The 17,546-nt window shown below is 58.4% G+C and overlaps 1 protein-coding gene across 2 annotated transcripts in view; it reads right to left on the reverse strand.

Annotated features, from left to right (window-relative positions):
• Positions 1–5,264: 5,264 nt before the first annotated feature.
• The window catches only part of KCTD16 (potassium channel tetramerization domain containing 16), a 53,329-nt gene continuing 41,047 nt past the window's right edge, over positions 5,265–17,546 (reverse strand). For both annotated transcript variants that reach the window (XM_054287719.1, XM_054287718.1), the window contains exon 3: positions 5,265–6,517. In XM_054287719.1, coding sequence (XP_054143694.1) covers positions 6,069–6,517 — 449 coding nt within the window. In that variant the 3' untranslated portion in view covers positions 5,265–6,068. The remainder of the gene's footprint in view (positions 6,518–17,546) is intronic.

Below are 17,546 nucleotides of genomic sequence, written 5' to 3' on the forward strand. Positions count from 1 at the left end.
AATGCCAGTGTGCATGGCACCAATGCCAGTGTGCATGGCACTAATGTCAGTGTGCATGGCACCAATGCTGGGAGGGGATCTCAGGCTCATGGGGAGCTCACCCTCCTGCCCCCATCCTGCTGCCTGCAGGAGGTTTGGGCGCCCCTTCCTGAGCCACCACCCCCGGCCTGAGCCACGGGGCCACCAGGAGCAGCCTTTGCCCCTGTCCTGCTGTGCCCCAGCCTCCCAGGGCTGCTCTGCCCTGCCAGTGCCCCCAGCCCTGGCCCAGGGTGGCACAGGGACGTGCCCCAGGGGTGCTGAGCAGTGAGTGAGGAGGGAGAGAAGGGGAGCTCTGGGCAGAGCTGCTGACCCCTGCGGGGCTGTGAGAGCCCCCAGCACTGCCCAGGGCCCCCGTGCTCCACCTGCAGCCCCCCAGCCCCTCTGAGCAGCACAGACCCTGCCAGCACAGCCCCAGCTCTGCACAGAGCACTGCCAGAACAGCTGCCATGGGGTCACACCACAGGCAGGCCCCTCAGAGGGGCAGCAGGGCCCACACATACACACACACATGGGCAGAGCCCACACACACACACGGGCAGAGCCCACACACACACACACACACACGGGCAGAGCCCACACAAACACACACACATGGGCAGAGCCCACACACACACACACACACACGGGCAGAGCCCACACACACACACACATGGGCAGAGCCCACACAAACACACACACACATGGGCAGAGCCCACACACACACAGAGCAGAGCCCACACACACATGGGCAGAGCCCACCCACACACACACATGGGCAGAGCCCACACACACACATGGGCAAAGCCCACACACACACACACACACACGGGCAGAGCCCACACACACAAACACACATGGGCAGAGCCCACACACACACACACATGGGCAGAGCCCACACACACACACACACACACGGGCAGAGCCCACACACACACATGGGCAAAGCCCACACACACACACACACACACGGGCAGAGCCCACACACACACACACACACACATGGGCAGAGCCCACACACACACACACACATGGGCAGAGCCCACACACACACAGAGCAGAGCCCACACAAACACACACACATGGGCAGAGCCCACACACACACACACACACACACGGGCAGAGCCCACACACACAAACACACATGGGCAGAGCCCACACACACACACACATGGGCAGAGCCCACACACACACACACACACACGGGCAGAGCCCACACACACACATGGGCAAAGCCCACACACACACACACACACACGGGCAGAGCCCACACACACACACACACACACATGGGCAGAGCCCACACACACACACACACATGGGCAGAGCCCACACACACACAGAGCAGAGCCCACACAAACACACACACATGGGCAGAGCCCACACACACACAGAGCAGAGCCCACACAAACACACACACAGAGCAGAGCCCACACACACAAACACACACACATGGGCAGAGCCCACAAACACACACACATGGGCAGAGCCCACACACACACACACACACACGGGCAGAGCCCACACGCACACACACACACATGGGCAGAGCCCACAAACACACACACATGGGCAGGGCCCACACATACACACACACACATGGGCAGAGCCCACACATACACACACACACATGGGCAGAGCCCACACACACACACACACACGGGCAGAGCCCACACACACACACACACACATGGGCAGAGCCCACACGCACACACATGGGCAGAGCCCACACAAACACACACACACACACAGGGCAGAGCCAACACACACACACACACACATGGGCAGAGCCCACACACACACACACATGGGCAGAGCCCACACAAACACACACGGGCAGAGCCCACACACACACACACACACACGGGCAGAGCCCACACGCACACACACACACACGGGCAGAGCCCACACACACACACACACACAGAGCAGAGCCCACACAAACACACACACACATGGGCAGAGCCCACACACACACACACACACATGGGCAGAGCCAACACACACACACACACATGGGCAGAGCCAACACACACACACACACACGGGCAGAGCCCACACACACACACACACACATGGGCAGAGCCCACACAAACACACACACATGGGCAGAGCCCACACAAACACACACACACATGGGCAGAGCCCACACACACACAGAGCAGAGCCCACACACACATGGGCAGAGCCCACACACACACACACACACATGGGCAAAGCCCACACACACACACACACACACGGGCAGAGCCCACACACACACACACACACGGGCAGAGCCCACACAAACACACACATGGGCAGAGCCCACCCACACACACACACATGGGCAGAGCCCACACACACACACACATGGGCAGAGCTCACACACACACACACACATGGGCAGAGCCCACACACACACACACACGGGCAGAGCCCACACACACACACACACACACGGGCAGAGCCCACACGCACACACACACACACGGGCAGAGCCCACACACACACACACATGGGCAGAGCCCACACAAACACACACGGGCAGAGCCCACACACACACACACACACATGGGCAGAGCCCACACAAACACACACGGGCAGAGCCCACACGCACACACACGGGCAGAGCCCACACACACACACACACATGGGCAGAGCCCACACACACACACACACACACGGGCAGAGCCCACACGCACACACACACACATGGGCAGAGCCCACACACACACACACACACACGGGCAGAGCCCACACACACACATGGGCAAAGCCCACACACACACACACACATGGGCAGAGCCAACACAAACACACACACACGGGCAGAGCCCACACACACACACACACACGGGCAGAGCCAACACACACACAGAGCAGAGCCCACACACACACACACACACATGGGCAGAGCCCACACAAACACACACGGGCAGAGCCCCCACACACACACACACACACGGGCAGAGCCCACACACACACACACACACATGGGCAGAGCCCACACACACACACACATGGGCAGAGCCCACACACACACACACACACACGGGCAGAGCCCACACACACACATGGGCAAAGCCCACACACACACACACACACACGGGCAGAGCCCACACACACAAACACACACACATGGGCAGAGCCCACACACACACACACACACGGGCAGAGCCCACACACACACACACATGGGCAGAGCCCACACGCACACACATGGGCAGAGCCCACACAAACACACACGGGCAGAGCCCACACACACACACACAGAGCAGAGCCCACACACACACACACACACACGGGCAGAGCCAACACACACACAGAGCAGAGCCCACACACACACACACACACACGGGCAGAGCCCACACAAACACACACATGGGCAGAGCCCACGCCTGGCACTGCCCCATCCAGGCTGGGTGTCCCTGCAGGCTGGGCCTGCCTGTGATCACTGAAGTTTAAGACCTTTATTTCTGTAGCACTGGAGAGCAATAACCATTCCATCTCAGACTGGAGACATGAAGGCCACATAAATCAAAGCCACTTGGGCGCTTTTCATTTGGTCTCATTTTCCCCCAGTGATTAATCATGGAGCAGTCCCGTGCCCCTGGGAACACACACACACACTCACACACAGACACTCACACACACACTCACTCACATTCACACTCACACAGATAATCACTCACTCACACACTCACAGACACAGAAACTCTCACACAAACACTCACACACTCACTCACACTCATACCCAACACCTGCTCCTCCACCCTGCACACGCTGCCTGCAGCCCAGAGCTGGGATACTGAAAAGCACCAGGGGAAGGTCTGGAGAGCCAGCAGGAGGTTTTAGCTGCAGGCTCCTGCCAAGGAAGAGAGCTGGCATGTCCTGAACCCTGCCGAAATCCAGAGGGCAGCTCTATCCGTTCCTGGTCCCGCTTGGTGCCACAGCAAGGGGACAGGGGTCCCAGAGGGACAAGGTGCAGGAAATGTTGAGTGGGGAGAGAAACATGCTAGAAACTAACCATGAATTAACCAAGCAGGGCCAAATGTGTGGAGCTTGTACAAATCATTGATTTCTGTGGGAAGTTGTGCCTTTTGAGCCTGTGAGTAGAGGGTGGCCCCAGAGCCTGAATTCCAGAGGCCGGGCATGTCCTGAGCCCCGAGCTGGCTCTGCAGCGCAGGCCCAGCGGTGCAGAGTCTGTTCTGTGAGCATTTCCCAGGCAGAGCCCTCCTGCAGCACCCACAGAGGGGACAGCTCGGGCAGGGACAGGGCAGGGACAGCTGGGTCAGGGACAGCTGGGTCAGGGACAGCTCCTCCTGCACCCACAGCATCCCACAGGTGACCCCAGCTGCCCACGGCGCCCTGCTCTGCAGCCCCTGCAGGTGCACTGCTCCTGCAGGGCTCCCCAGCTGCAGCCAGCTCCTGCCTGCCCATCCTCTGCACACGTATTGCTTCCTTTTTTAGGGTGCACCCGACCCCAAACACGGCTGGGGGCTGCTGGAGACCCCAGGGTTCCCTGGCACCCCTGCCCAGCCCTGCAGGCACCGAGGCTCCTCCTGGCTGGAGCTGCAGCAGGAGCACAGAAAGGACAGTGCAGGCAGCACTGCAGCTCCCACAGCAGTGTCTGGGCTGTGGGAGGGGAGCCTGGGACCTGCAGGACACTGACTGAGTCAGAGCTGAGTGATCTGTGCTACCAGCACTGCCCACACTTTATATTCATATATATATATATATATAAACTCTTCTTCCTGTGCCTTTAGAGAAGAAATGATTGATCCCAAATCCTGCAGCTGGTTTGTTCCCAGCTGTGGCCTCCCCAGCTGGAGCACGGGAGTGTTCTGTCCTTCTCCACGGCTGCCCCAGCAGCCCGAGCCCCCTGCCCAGCCCTGGCTGTGCCCCTGCCTGTGCCAGCCCTGCCTGTGCCAGCCCTGGCTGTGCCAGCCCCAGCCCCTCTCTGGCCAGCCCGTGCCCCCCTACCCTGGCCGTTTCCTGGGCTCGGGGCAGTGCAGGAGCAGCCCAGCCCTTCCCATGGCTGCAGTGCCACCAGGGCCCTGGCAGGGCTGGCACCACAGGAGGGGCTGCAGGGAGCTCCTGCAGGGCTGTGCTGCCCCTGGCACAGCCCTGCTCCCTCCTGCAGTGCCAGCTCTGAGCCCCTGCGTGGGCTGGGGGGGCTCTGGGCTGAGGGGCTGCAGTGCCCACTGTCCCTGCCAGCTGGGACAGCCCCTCCTGGCACACACAGCTGGCACCTGCAGGACCAGCATCCCCACACAGCCCAGAGCCGTCCCTGCAGCTTTCCACACCTGTAACAGCCGAGAGCCCTGGGGAACAGGGAGGGACACGGCCTCCCAAACAAACACAGTATTTCACTGATGGTGACACAAACCCAGAGACTGCACCCTGCTCTCCCCAGGGACACATTCACAGTGCCCCAGGGAGGGGAAGGACAGGCAGGGGGAGAGGAGAGAGACAGGGAGATGGATTCGTACTGTTCAGCCCTCAGAGGCCTGGAGGAGAAACGGGACATCCACAGACTAAAAAAATGCTCTTTTCTGAGAAAGTGCAGTTATAAGGAGAGAGCCAGAAAATCTTTAAGCAATATATATTGCTATATATATACATATATATATACACAGAGATATATATACACACATATATATATGCACATATATAAATACACATGCTTAAACTGCGGGGCAGGGCTGGGCTCTGTGCTGTGCTCCTCCCTGCAGGCACACGGGGTCTGAGCAGGCTGCAGAGGGCACCGAGCCCTGCCCACCCTGCCCTGCCTGCTGGGGCCACACCAGCGTGCCCTGGCTGTGCCATTAAGGTTTTCAGCTTGTGTAAGACTCGGAGTTTACAAACAAAAGCGTTTGTCATTGTGCTTCCGGGACTGCAGAGAGATCGCTGCCCTACCACTAGAAATGTTAAGGTGAAATAGGCAAGTTAGGCAGTACTAGAGATGGGTTTGGTTTTGGCGACCTAACGCACAGTTATTACTGGGAGTTCCCGTTGTGTCCCTTGGCTCTGGCTCTCGGTACGGGGCCGTGCCTCTGCCCACCCCGATCCTACAGGTGGTACTTGCGCAGCAGTTCCGATTGCCAGGGGTGCTTCCTCTCGGGAAACCTGTCTGGGATTTTGATCTTGAGGAAATCCTGGATGCATTTCTCCAGCTCCTCCTCGATGGAGAGCTTCTCCTTCACGGCCTTCTTCTTGCTGGCGTTGGACTCGCGGGAGCCGGAGGTGAGAGTCCGGAGCAGGTCGCTCTTCCTGCGGCTCTCGGCCTGCTGCAGCAGCTGCACCGGGCCCTTCTTGGCCCTGTCCAGAGTCTGGATGTTGGGCTGGCGCGTCACGGGCCCGCAGATGACGGTCTCCTGCGGGGAGCTGGCCTCGGACTGGCTGTCGCAGCTGGACGTGGACAGCTCGTTGCAGGACGTGCCGCTCTCGCCCTCCTTGTCGCCCTTGCCATTCTTGCAGCAGCAGTCGCAGTGCGACGAGGACCAGCGCGAGGGCTCGCCTGCAGGCACAGAGAGAGGGGTTAGGGCAGCTCCGGACCCCACACACCCCAGGACAGGCTGCTGTGCCCTTCCCTGGGCTGCCAGGGCCGCCAGGGCCAAAGGGACCCGCACAGGGACCTTCCCTGGACATCAGCACACAGTGCTGGCACAGCTCCCCAGCACCAGCTGCAGATCCCTGTTACCCTGGAGCACCCCAGGACGAGCAATAGATCCCTGTTACCCTGGAGCTCCCCCAGACCAGCAGCAGATCCCCTTAGCCTGGAGCTCCCAGGACCAGATCCCTGTCACTCTGGAGCTCCCCAGGACCAGCGCAGCAAATCCCTGTTACCCTGGAGCTCCCAGGAGCACCAGCAGCAAATCCCTATTATCCTGGAGCTCTCAGCACCACATCCCTGTTACCCTGGAGCTCCCAGGAGCACCAGCAGCAGCAGCAGATCCCTGTTACAGCGGGTCCTTCCCTGGCAGAGCCCGGCAGGGAAGCCCAGCACAGTGACAATTGACGATTGCCATCCTGCAGTGCAGGGCTGAGGCTGTTTCCAGCTGGAGCCCTGCCCAGCCGCAGCAGTCCGTGACCAGGGCAGAGCTGGCAGCGGGCTCAGCTGTGGGACTCAGGTGATTTTTTGCTGCCCCAGAGCCCCATCGAAAAATGGGGAAAAGGAGAGAAAAAGAGGAGTAGATGTTGGTGGCAATTGAGAGCCCCTGAGGCCGTGGGGCAGAGCCTGGGCAAGGGGCTGTGGGCCCTGGGAGCCCCCCGGCACTGCCCTGCTCTCCTGTGCCTCCATCCTTACCAGGAACACAGAGCACACAATTTACAGGAACAGGCAGAAAACCAGAAGCCAGGAATCCTCCTCACCTCCTCCCTCCTCTTCCCTGTCAATGATGAAGGAGTCTCTCAGTCTGGAGCTGCAGGGCCACTCTCATTTACAGACTCACTTCAAAGCTGCCCTGTGTCTCCTCTGAAAACAGTCAATAATGGCTAAACTGGATTTTTTTATCCATTTCTAGGCTTGGACAAAGGCATTATGAGCTGAGCTCCTGTAGAACCCTGACCCACGTGCCCTGAGAGCAGTTGCAGGAGCTGTGGGGATTGCAGCAGCTCCTCACTGCTCTGGTACCCACATCCCACAGCACTGGGACAGCTCTGAGGGCTTTGTTCCAGCCGAGGAACAGAGCTCAGACTGTGTCTCGAGCCCCCAGACGGACCCCAGATCCCCCTGCAGGGGCCCAGGGCGCTGCTGGGATCATCAGGGAGCTCTGCAAGCCTGCACACAGTGCCCAGGCCACGGACACCCTTCCCCAGCCGGGACTCACAGGCGTCACACCATGGTGTGGGATGGAAGGGATGTTTGTGTCATTGCAATGCCCCTGCCATGGGCAGGGGGGACACCCCCATGGGCAGGGACAGCTCCCAGGGATGGGACAGGGATGGGACAGGCACACACCCCAGGATGGGACAGGGACACCTCCCAGGGCCGTGGGGCAGCAGAAGGGATCCCAGCAGCCGAGGTGGCAGCGGGGCACAAGGCTCCACCAGCTGCCATCAGGCACAGCTACGGCGCAGACTTCATTAGCACAAAGCAAGGCTTTTATAAGTCAATTAAGCCCTATTAGATGCTAATTTCTCTTAATGAATATTCACCAACAGTGGGCACAGCACGGGGTGTGGCGGGAGACAGGAAGGATTTGCCCCAGTGACCAGGAAGGATTTGCCCCAATAACCGGCTCTGTTGGTGCCCAGGTGCCATGGCACAGGTGCCCTGATAACCAGCGTGTTGGTGCCATGGCACAGGTGGGTGGGAGCTCTGTTGGTGCCCAGGTGCCATGGCACAGGTGCCCTGATAACCAGCGTGTTGGTGCCATGGCACAGGTGGGTGGGAGCTCTGTTGGTGCCCAGGTACCATGGCACAGGTGCCCCGATAACCAGCGTGTTGGTGCCATGGCACAGCTGGGTGGGTGGGTGGGTGGGAGCTCCAGGGCTGGGCAGGGCCCACAGGAGCCTCTGCTGCCCACGGGTGCCCAGGGTGCCAGGGCAGTGCCCGGCTGCAGCAGCACACACACACACACCTGCCCTCGGGGGTGACAGCCAGGCCGAGGGGATTGAGGAGCCATCAGGATCCATCCCCGTGCCCGCAGGAGGATGAGGAGGGGCCGAGCCCGAGCGCAGCGGCAGCGGAGGAGCAGCGGCTGCCTTAACCACAGCTCCCTTAATTAATGTCTAAATGCTTTGAGATTCTTAGATAAAAGTGGCTAATTAATTCTGGCCTGGCTTTCCTGCTCCCCTCCCTGATCTCAGCACATTTCTCTCCCAGTGCCCTAATTATAATAATTATTATTAGAAGCTTCTGAAGCGGCAGCAGAGCCTCTGATGTATAATTGACACACGAGCCAGCAGCCACCCAGCTTTCCCCTTTCCAGGCAGGCTGCAGGGAGGGGATGGGAAATCCCTGGGCAGGAGCACAGACAGACAGACAGGTGCTGTGGGAGCTGGGGTGGAACCAGAGTGACAGGAACCAGGGAAGGGTTCCCATGGTGGGAGAGGGGCCAGGCACTGCCCCAGCTCCCACACCTCTGGTCAGGGCTGGGGATGCTGGCCCAGGGATGGAGAGCCCAGCACAGGCAGTCCTGGGCCCAGGGCAGGGCTGGTGTCACGGCTGGGAGGGGACAGTGTCCCCAGGCAGACGCTCACACACATCTGCTGCCCGTTCTTGAGGCGCTCAGGGATGTTTTCTGTATCCAGATGCTCATTTACCTCCACGTGCGTGGCTGTACCAACCTCCCAGCCTGTGATCATCCCTTGAGCCATTTCCTCCTGTTCCAAATCCACTCTGGTCCATTTATGTTGTCCTCTTGCCTTTTATCCCTGCTCCTGCTTTGGGGCTTTGCTGTTGGTTTGATTTATTTCTGTTCCACGCTCCTTTTCTCCTCCTGTCCTATGACTTTCCCCTCTGCTCTGGGTTCTGCCTCCTCCCCCTCCTGTCTGTGCCCTGCTGGGGCCGATGGCAGCGGCTGGTGCCCGTTTGAGCAGTGAATGCCCGGTGGGCAGGGCTGGCAGGGGGAGCTGACAAACCCCGGGCACCGAGGGCTCTGGGATCTGTCCTGGCAGCAGCACAGACACCCCGGGATTTATTTGCTTCTATTTGCTTTTAGGATCAAGCATCTGCAGTAAAACCTCAGCGAGAGACAATCCTGGGAAGGACTTGGCAGGGACATGGCTGCTCTGAGCCCTCCCAGGGGTTCAGAGGCAGCAGGGACAGGGGAGAGGGAGAGGAGGGAACTGGGGAGGAAGGAACCAAGGAAGGAACAGGCAGAGCCTGTGGCTGTCCCAGCCCCCTGAGGAGCCTCACACAAATCTCACCCTTCTGGGGGCAGCTGGGGACACCTGCATGCTGCCATCTGATTTGAATTCAATTGAAATTGAAATTAAAATTTAACATTCCTAGTTCAAAGTGTTTTCCATTTAAATATCCTGAGCTTGCCAGCCCAATATAAAGCCCAGAATTGCTCCCTGGTCTGTCTTGCTCTTGCACAGTGATTTCCAGCCAGGGCCCAGCACACACACATTTCCATCAGGAGGCTCCCAGCACATTGCCATTTCACTCCTGCAATCTTCCCTAAAACACTTGCTTCTGGAAGTGAACTGCTGCGAGAGTATCAAATTTGTTTGAAAATAAAAATAATTTCCCCAAATGGTGAAGAAAAAGAGACCTGGTGCTAAAATACCAGAAGGCATATCAAATGAGCCAAAATATTTATGTAGGGATCTTCTCAAAGTAACGTGTGATGGAGTTGGAATTTGGAGAGAGGGAGCAGGCTGGAGTGTGAGCAGCAGGATGGGAGCACAGCAGGGTGGGAGCAGCTGCTGCTCATGGCTGGGGGCTGCGGGCACCCCAGGCTGACAGAGGGCTCCTCATGGTCACCCCATCCCCTGGGCTGGGCAGGGAACATTGTGGGCTCTGCTGGTGCCCCCGGGCTGGGATACCTGCACAGCCAAGCCTGCCCTGTGAGCAGTGCCTGAATAACCCAGGTGTGAGCAGTGCCTGAGGAATAATCCAGGTGTGAGCAGTGCCTGCAGAAATAACCCAGGTGTGAGCAGTGCCTGAATCACCCAGGTGTGAGCAGTGCCTGAATAACCCAGGTGTGAGCAGTGCCTGAGGAATAATCCAGGTGTGAGCAGTGCCTGCAGAAATAACCCAGGTGTGAGCAGTGCCTGGATAACCCAGGTGTGAGCAGTGCCTGCAGAAATAACCCAGGTGTGAGCAGTGCCTGAATCACCCAGGTGTGAGCAGTGCCTGAATCACCCAGGTGTGAGCAGCACCTGCAGGAATAACCCAGGTGTGAGCAGTGCCTGAATCACCCAGGTGTGAGCAGTGCCTGAATCACCCAGGTGTGAGCAGTGCCTGAGGAATAACCCAGGTGTGAGCAGTGCCTGAATCACCCAGGTGTGAGCAGTGCCTGGATAACCCAGGTGTGAGCAGTGCCTGAGGAATAATCCAGGTGTGAGCAGTGCCTGCAGAAATAACCCAGGTGTGAGCAGTGCCTGGATAACCCAGGTGTGAGCAGTGCCTGGATAACCCAGGTGTGAGCAGTGCCTGAGGAATAACCCAGGTGTGAGCAGTGCCTGCAGAAATAACCCAGGTGTGAGCAGTGCCTGAGGAATAACCCAGGTGTGAGCAGTGCCTGGGGAATAACCCAGGTGTGAGCAGTGCCTGCATAACCCAGGTGTGAGCAGTGCCTGGGGAATAACCCAGGTGTGAGCAGTGCCTGGGCAATCACCCAGGTGTGAGCAGTGCCTGAATCACCCAGGTGTGAGCAGTGCCTGGGCAATAACCCAGGTGTGAGCAGTGCCTGCAGGAATAACCCAGGTGTGAGCAGTGCCTGAGGAATAACCCAGGTGTGAGCAGTGCCTGAATCACCCAGGTGTGAGCAGTGCCTGCATAACCCAGGTGTGAGCAGTGCCTGAATAACCCAGGTGTGAGCAGTGCCTGAGGAATAACCCAGGTGTGAGCAGTGCCTGCATAACCCAGGTGTGAGCAGTGCCTGAATCACCCAGGTGTGAGCAGTGCCTGCATAACCCAGGTGTGAGCAGTGCCTGAATAACCCAGGTGTGAGCAGTGCCTGGGGAATAACCCAGGTGTGAGCAGCACCTGCAGGAATGACCCAGGTGTGAGCAGTGCCTGAATCACCCAGGTGTGAGCAGTGCCTGAATCACCCAGGTGTGAGCAGTGCCTGGGGAATAACCCAGGTGTGAGCAGTGCCTGCATAACCCAGGTGTGAGCAGTGCCTGGGGAATAACCCAGGTGTGAGCAGTGCCTGGGCAATCACCCAGGTGTGAGCAGTGCCTGAATAACCCAGGTGTGAGCAGTGCCCGAATACCCAGGTGTGAGCAGTGCCTGAATAACCCAGGTGTGAGCAGTGCCTGCATAACCCAGGTGTGAGCAGTGCCTGCTGGAATCACCCAGTGCTGCTGGCTCCCCTGCCTGGTGCTCCCCTTTCCCAGGACGTGAACAAAAACAATATTTAACCATCAGGACTGAGGCATTTCAGTGCATTTTCCTCTGGGGAAATGCTGTGATATGGAAACCTGGCACTTCAGCTTTCCCTGCCTACAGCATTTGCTCTTTCTGTTCTGCCAAGCAGCTCCAGCTTGGGTGAGTTTGGAGCACAGGGAACTCACAGCTGCCACTGTTTGCATCTTCCTTGCCTCCTCAAATTTAAGATTTTCTGGGTATTTCTTGATTCATCAATGCCATATTAACCCAGCACCTAAACACAGCCTTTCCTTTTGCTCTGTGCTACTTTCAATTTCTGCTCAAGACCTTGAAAGCGAAGTTTGATGGAGAGACAGCAGTCTGGGCTGAGGAGCAGGGGTTTCCCTGTCCTCCCGGGGTGAGCCTGGCCCTGCAGAGCACACACAGAGCCAAACCCAGGGAGGGATCAGGATCACGGGCTGAACCTGTTTTTAAGGGAGACCCTCCACCCATGCACTAATTAAAGCACAGGTAGGAGCACACTGTATGGATGATCACAAACAGGTCCCTGAGGCTGCCCCAGCTCTGGAGCTGCTGCCAGGAGCTTTGCAGCAATGCAGGGCGAGGGCAGAGCCAGCCCAGCCTGGCCAAGGGCACTGCCAGGGCTGGGAGCCCACAGTGCATGGGCACTACAGGGATACTTCCACACCTGGATGGAGCCCCCAGTTCACATGAAATGGGCCCCACTTTGGACGCCTGCTTTAATTAGCAAAGCCAGAGAGTTTATTGCTCCTGCTTCTCGAAGACCTGTGTGAGAAACTGCTGACAGATGGCTGTGGTGATGTGGGAGCCAGAATCCTCGAATTTTTGGAAATTAGAGCTCATGAAGTCAGAAATGCTCTGGAGATCCGAAGCTATCATGTCAGCCTATGTTGTTCCAATTAATTGCAATCAATCGCTAATTGAGAGCTATTTTAAGACTTGTCATTACCCTGAACATAATGGAGAATAAATTGCGTGTTCCCCTTTACCCCACCACAAATGACATCAGTGCAAGGAGATCTCAGCAAACAGGGGAGGAAGAGGAGCAGAGCCCTGATTTGCTCCGGTCCCCTGGCAGGTGAATGGCACAGCAGCTCTGGGCTCACAGGGGAAGGGATGAGGGCTGGGGTGGGGGCACAGACGGTGAGGGATGGGATGGGGGCACAGACGGTGAGGGATGGGATGGGGGCACAGGCAGTGAGGGCTGGGGTGGGGGCACAGGTGGTGAGGGATGGGATGGGGGCACAGGCAGTGAGGGCTGGGGTGGGGGCACAGGCAGTGAGGGATGGGATGGGGGCACAGGCGGTGAGGGATGGGATGGGGGCACAGGCAGTGAGGGATGGGATGGGGGCACAGGGGGTGAGGGATGGGATGGGGGCACAGACGGTGAGGGATGGGATGGGGGGCACAGGGGGTGAGGGATGGGATGGGGGCACAGGGGGTGAGGGATGGGATGGGGGGCACAGACGGTGAGGGATGGGATGGGGGGCACAGGCAGTGAGGGATGGGATGGGGGCACAGGCAGTGAGGGATGGGATGGGGGCACAGACGGTGAGGGCTGGGATGGGGGGCACAGGCAGTGAGGGATGGGATGGGGGCACAGGGGGTGAGGGCTGGGGTGGGGGCACAGGGGGTGAGGGATGGGATGGGGGCACAGGCAGTGAGGGATGGGATTGGGGCACAGGCAGTGAGGGATGGGATGGGGGCACAGACGGTGAGGGATGGGATGGGGGCACAGGGGGTGAGGGATGGGATGGGGGCACAGGGGGTGAGGGATGGGATGGGGGCACAGGGGGTGAGGGATGGGATGGGGGCACAGGCAGCTCCTGGGCTCCCCCCAACACTCACTGAGATGGCAGCTCTGACACTGCTCTGTTTAATGAGCTGCAGCTCAGTTTTCTCCAGATCCCTTCCAAGCCAAGCTCTGGTTCCATGCCAGCCCTGGGGACAGGAGCCGGTGCTGGGATGGGGGCAGCACTTTGGTTTGGGTTACAGGGCCCCAGTCCTGACAGAGCTGTTCTGGTGTGAATGCAATGAGCTCAGTAAGTGCTCAGCAGCAGGCTGGGCTGTGCTGCGGAGCTGGGCAGGCAGCCCTGCAGGGACAGGGACAGGGCTCAGGGCTCAGGGACAGCCAGGCTGTCACTCAGTGTCACCCTGGCTCCAGCCTGACAGGCCAGTCCCTCGTGGCACAGAGGGAAATCCCAGGCTGAGATAACCAGCTCTTCAGTGAGGAGCTTCTGCTAGCAGCCAAACAGTAAGGTGGGGTTTTATCCAGCTGCAGTTCTGCTGTCTTTGAATGGCATTTTATTCTGGATACAGCTGGAACAAACCCAGCTCTTCTTTTCAAAGGCCCAAGTTTCACTGTTTTCCCCCGATGATTTAATGCCATGCTCTCTTCCCTTTCATCTCCCACCTGGTCCTCATCTCCACTATAGATAAATCTGTGTCTCCTTGGCCCTGCTGTGGCCTCTGTGTGCCACCACCACATGGAGAAATTCACCCCTTTCACCTCTAGTCTGTTCTGTTCCTGCAGTCGCTCCAGTTTCTCCTCTCTCATCCTTTACTCTCAGTATCAAGTGATCTGCTATTCTTGGAGCATCCTCCCGTTGTCCCTTTGTCTCTGCTCCAGTGCTGTTCCCAAAAGTCACCCTGGCCAGGAGCTGCTCCCAGGGCTCCTTGGGCAGCCCTCCTGGGCTCTGCAGTCCCCTTCTGCTCAGGGCTGCAGCTCCCTTCCCTTCCCTTCCCTTCCCTTCCCTTCCCTTCCCTTCCCTTCCCTTCCCTTCCCTTCCCTTCCCTTCCCTTCCCTTCCCTATCAATAATTGAGCTATATAACAGGGCTAGCAATCAATAATTAAGCTTTATAGCAGGCAGCGAGCTGTTAAACACACAACTGAAGTGACTCTGCTGAAAAAGGCTGGAGGTGGGAGGAGTTTTGTTGAATTCAAAGCAAATATTGCTAGAGGTGAGTGAATGCAGCCCTGCTGCTCCCCCTGGCAGCTCGGTCCAGAGAGGAGGGGATCCACTGCCAGGCTGGGTTGTGTCCAGGGACAGGAACCCCCAGGAGGGTCTGGGGTCTGCAGGGAGAGGAGCAGAGGGGTCTCCAATGAGAGGAGCCCCCAGAGGGGTCTGGGGTCTGCAGGCTCCCCCGTCCCTGGCACTCCCACCCAGCTGGCACAGCCCAGTGCCCGCGCTGGGTGCCACGTGGAGGGTGGCAGAGGGGCACAGCAGCCCTGCCAGCTCTGCCAGGGGCACCCAGGCCTGGCAGAGACTCTGTCCCACCTGCCCGGGTGACCGAGCCCCTGCAGCCCCAGCCCACCAGGAGCTGTTATTTCTGCCCTGCCTCCTTCAGCCCCGAGCTGGCACTGCCCCGGGCTGGCTGGCAGGGCAGCTGCTCCTGGCTGGGCACAGGGACATGATGGATGTCCCCATTACAGGGGGACACGGACCGTGGCTGCTGCACCTGGGCACAGGGACGGGGCAAGGGCAGCAGAGCGGCCACGAACGGCTCTGCTGAGACACCCAGCTGAAAGAGATGCCTGTGAAAACAATTACTTTGGAAATTACTGCCCTCTTTCCTGCTCAAAGCCATTACTGATCTCCTAATTAGAGGCTGCTGTGAGGGAGCATCAGCCTCCTCCCCAGGCAGGGAGGGGTGGGACAGGGGAAAGTGGCCCCAAGTGTCCCGGGGGGGGGGTTCAGGTTGCATTGCTGGGAGAATTTCCTTACTGAAAGACTGGTTAAGCATTGGAACAGGCTGCCCAGGGAAGTGCTGGTGTCCCCAGCCCTGGAAGTGTCCCAGGCCAGGCTGGATGGGGCTGGGAGTGACCTGGAATATTGGAAGGTGTCCCTGCCTACGGTAGGGATGGGAACAGATTGGTATTTAAGGACCCTTCCAATCCTGTGGATTTGCTTAAGGACCCTTCCAACCCAAACCGTGCTGGCGTTCTGTGGCTCCACAGGCAGGGTTTGCCCAGCAGTGCCCAGCAGTGCCACAGGGCATTCCCAGTTGGTTTATCCCCTGGGATGACAGTGGCATTTCCCCCGGCCACAGGCACTGACAGACAGCTCAGGCCTGGCTGCCTCTCCTCAGCCCCAAAGCAGCTGCATTTTGCTGATCAGCTCCTGGGAATGAGCCTGTGCTCTGGCAGAGGCAGCAGAGGGAACTGCTGTGGGCAGCGGTGCCAGCCTGGAGCAGCAGGGACATGGGGACAGTGCCTCGTGCCCCTGCCCGGGCTGCCCGTGCCCAGCTGCTCCTGCTTCTCTCCTGCTCCTTCTCCCGTCCCTGGCCCTGCCAGAGACCCAGGAGGGCTGAGGGCCAGAGGAGCCTCTGGTGATGGATTCCCTGGAGCACTGATGGGCAGAGGTGCTGCTGCTGCTGGCTGAGGAAGGGAGGGATGCTCTGAGCCCTCGGAGCTCCACAGATGAAGCTGAGCTCTGTGTTGGGAAGGGAGGGATGCTCTGAGCCCTCTGTGGGAGCACAGGTGGAGCTGGGCTCTGTGCAGGGCTGGCAATTTCCTGGGACTATCAGATATCCCTTTCCACAGGGGCACAGGCTCCGTTTTTATGAGCTATTTAAGACACCCTCTCTGGAAGTTTTCTTATTTTTTCCCTGTCTGAAGCTCATAAACTGGGTTTCTGCTCTACAGAGATAAATTTGATTTATGTGAGAAACATTCCCAGGCACAGTGGGCTTTGCCTTAAACCCCGTATCTCGCTGTTCAGCGGTGCTGTGGCTTAGCTTGGTTTATTTTCTATCCTCTAAGTGGTGAATTGAACTTTCAGAAATGAATGGCTTGCTTTATCTGATTTAGCATCTTGAGCAAAGCACTTTTGCATCAAATAAACGCAGGCAGTGGGAGACCCTCCAGACACCACTTTATTCCAAACATTTTCAGCACCAGTTTCAAGACCAATTAAGTTTCCCATGCCTGGGCAATCCTAAATGCTCTGGGATCAGAAGCTTTCCCTTCTCAGAGGGTTTGAGGGGATGAGGAGGGTGCTGAGCCAGGCAGGGGCAGCCCCAGGGTGCTGGGCAGGGGCTGAGGGCCCCCAGCTCCCTGAGCTCCCCTCGTGCAGCATCACCCAAAAGCACCTGGGTCCTTCTGCCTGTGCAAGGGCTGGGAAGGACAAAAACAGAGGGCAGGTGAAGCTCAGGTGCCCCTTTGCTTTGAATTCACACAGGGCTGCAGGGAGGGGATGGGCAATTCCAGAGTGTGGAACGGGGCTGGAACAGGGCTGGACGCTTCCAACCTCAGGGGTTCTGGGATTTGACTAAAGAATGAAGGTAATTACAGAAGGTGGATTCACAGGTGGTGTCCAGCACCACCAAGAAATGAGCTGAGCTTAGCAAGGCCTGGCAGGGCAGCTCTGTGCCCCTCAGACAGACAGGTCCATGGGAGCTGTGCTGGTGTAGGGAAGCAGAGCATTCTGCTGCTCTAATCACAACAATTGCTCCAGGCATTTCCTTCCCCCCTTCCCTCCTGCACCCTCCTGGGCCCTTTTGCCACCAAATCAGCCA

The sequence above is a fragment of the Melozone crissalis genome, unplaced genomic scaffold (assembly GCF_028551555.1).
Source record: "Melozone crissalis strain CALT ecotype California unplaced genomic scaffold, PUWL_Pcris_2 ptg000061l_1, whole genome shotgun sequence".
Lineage (NCBI taxonomy): Eukaryota > Metazoa > Chordata > Aves > Passeriformes > Passerellidae > Melozone > Melozone crissalis.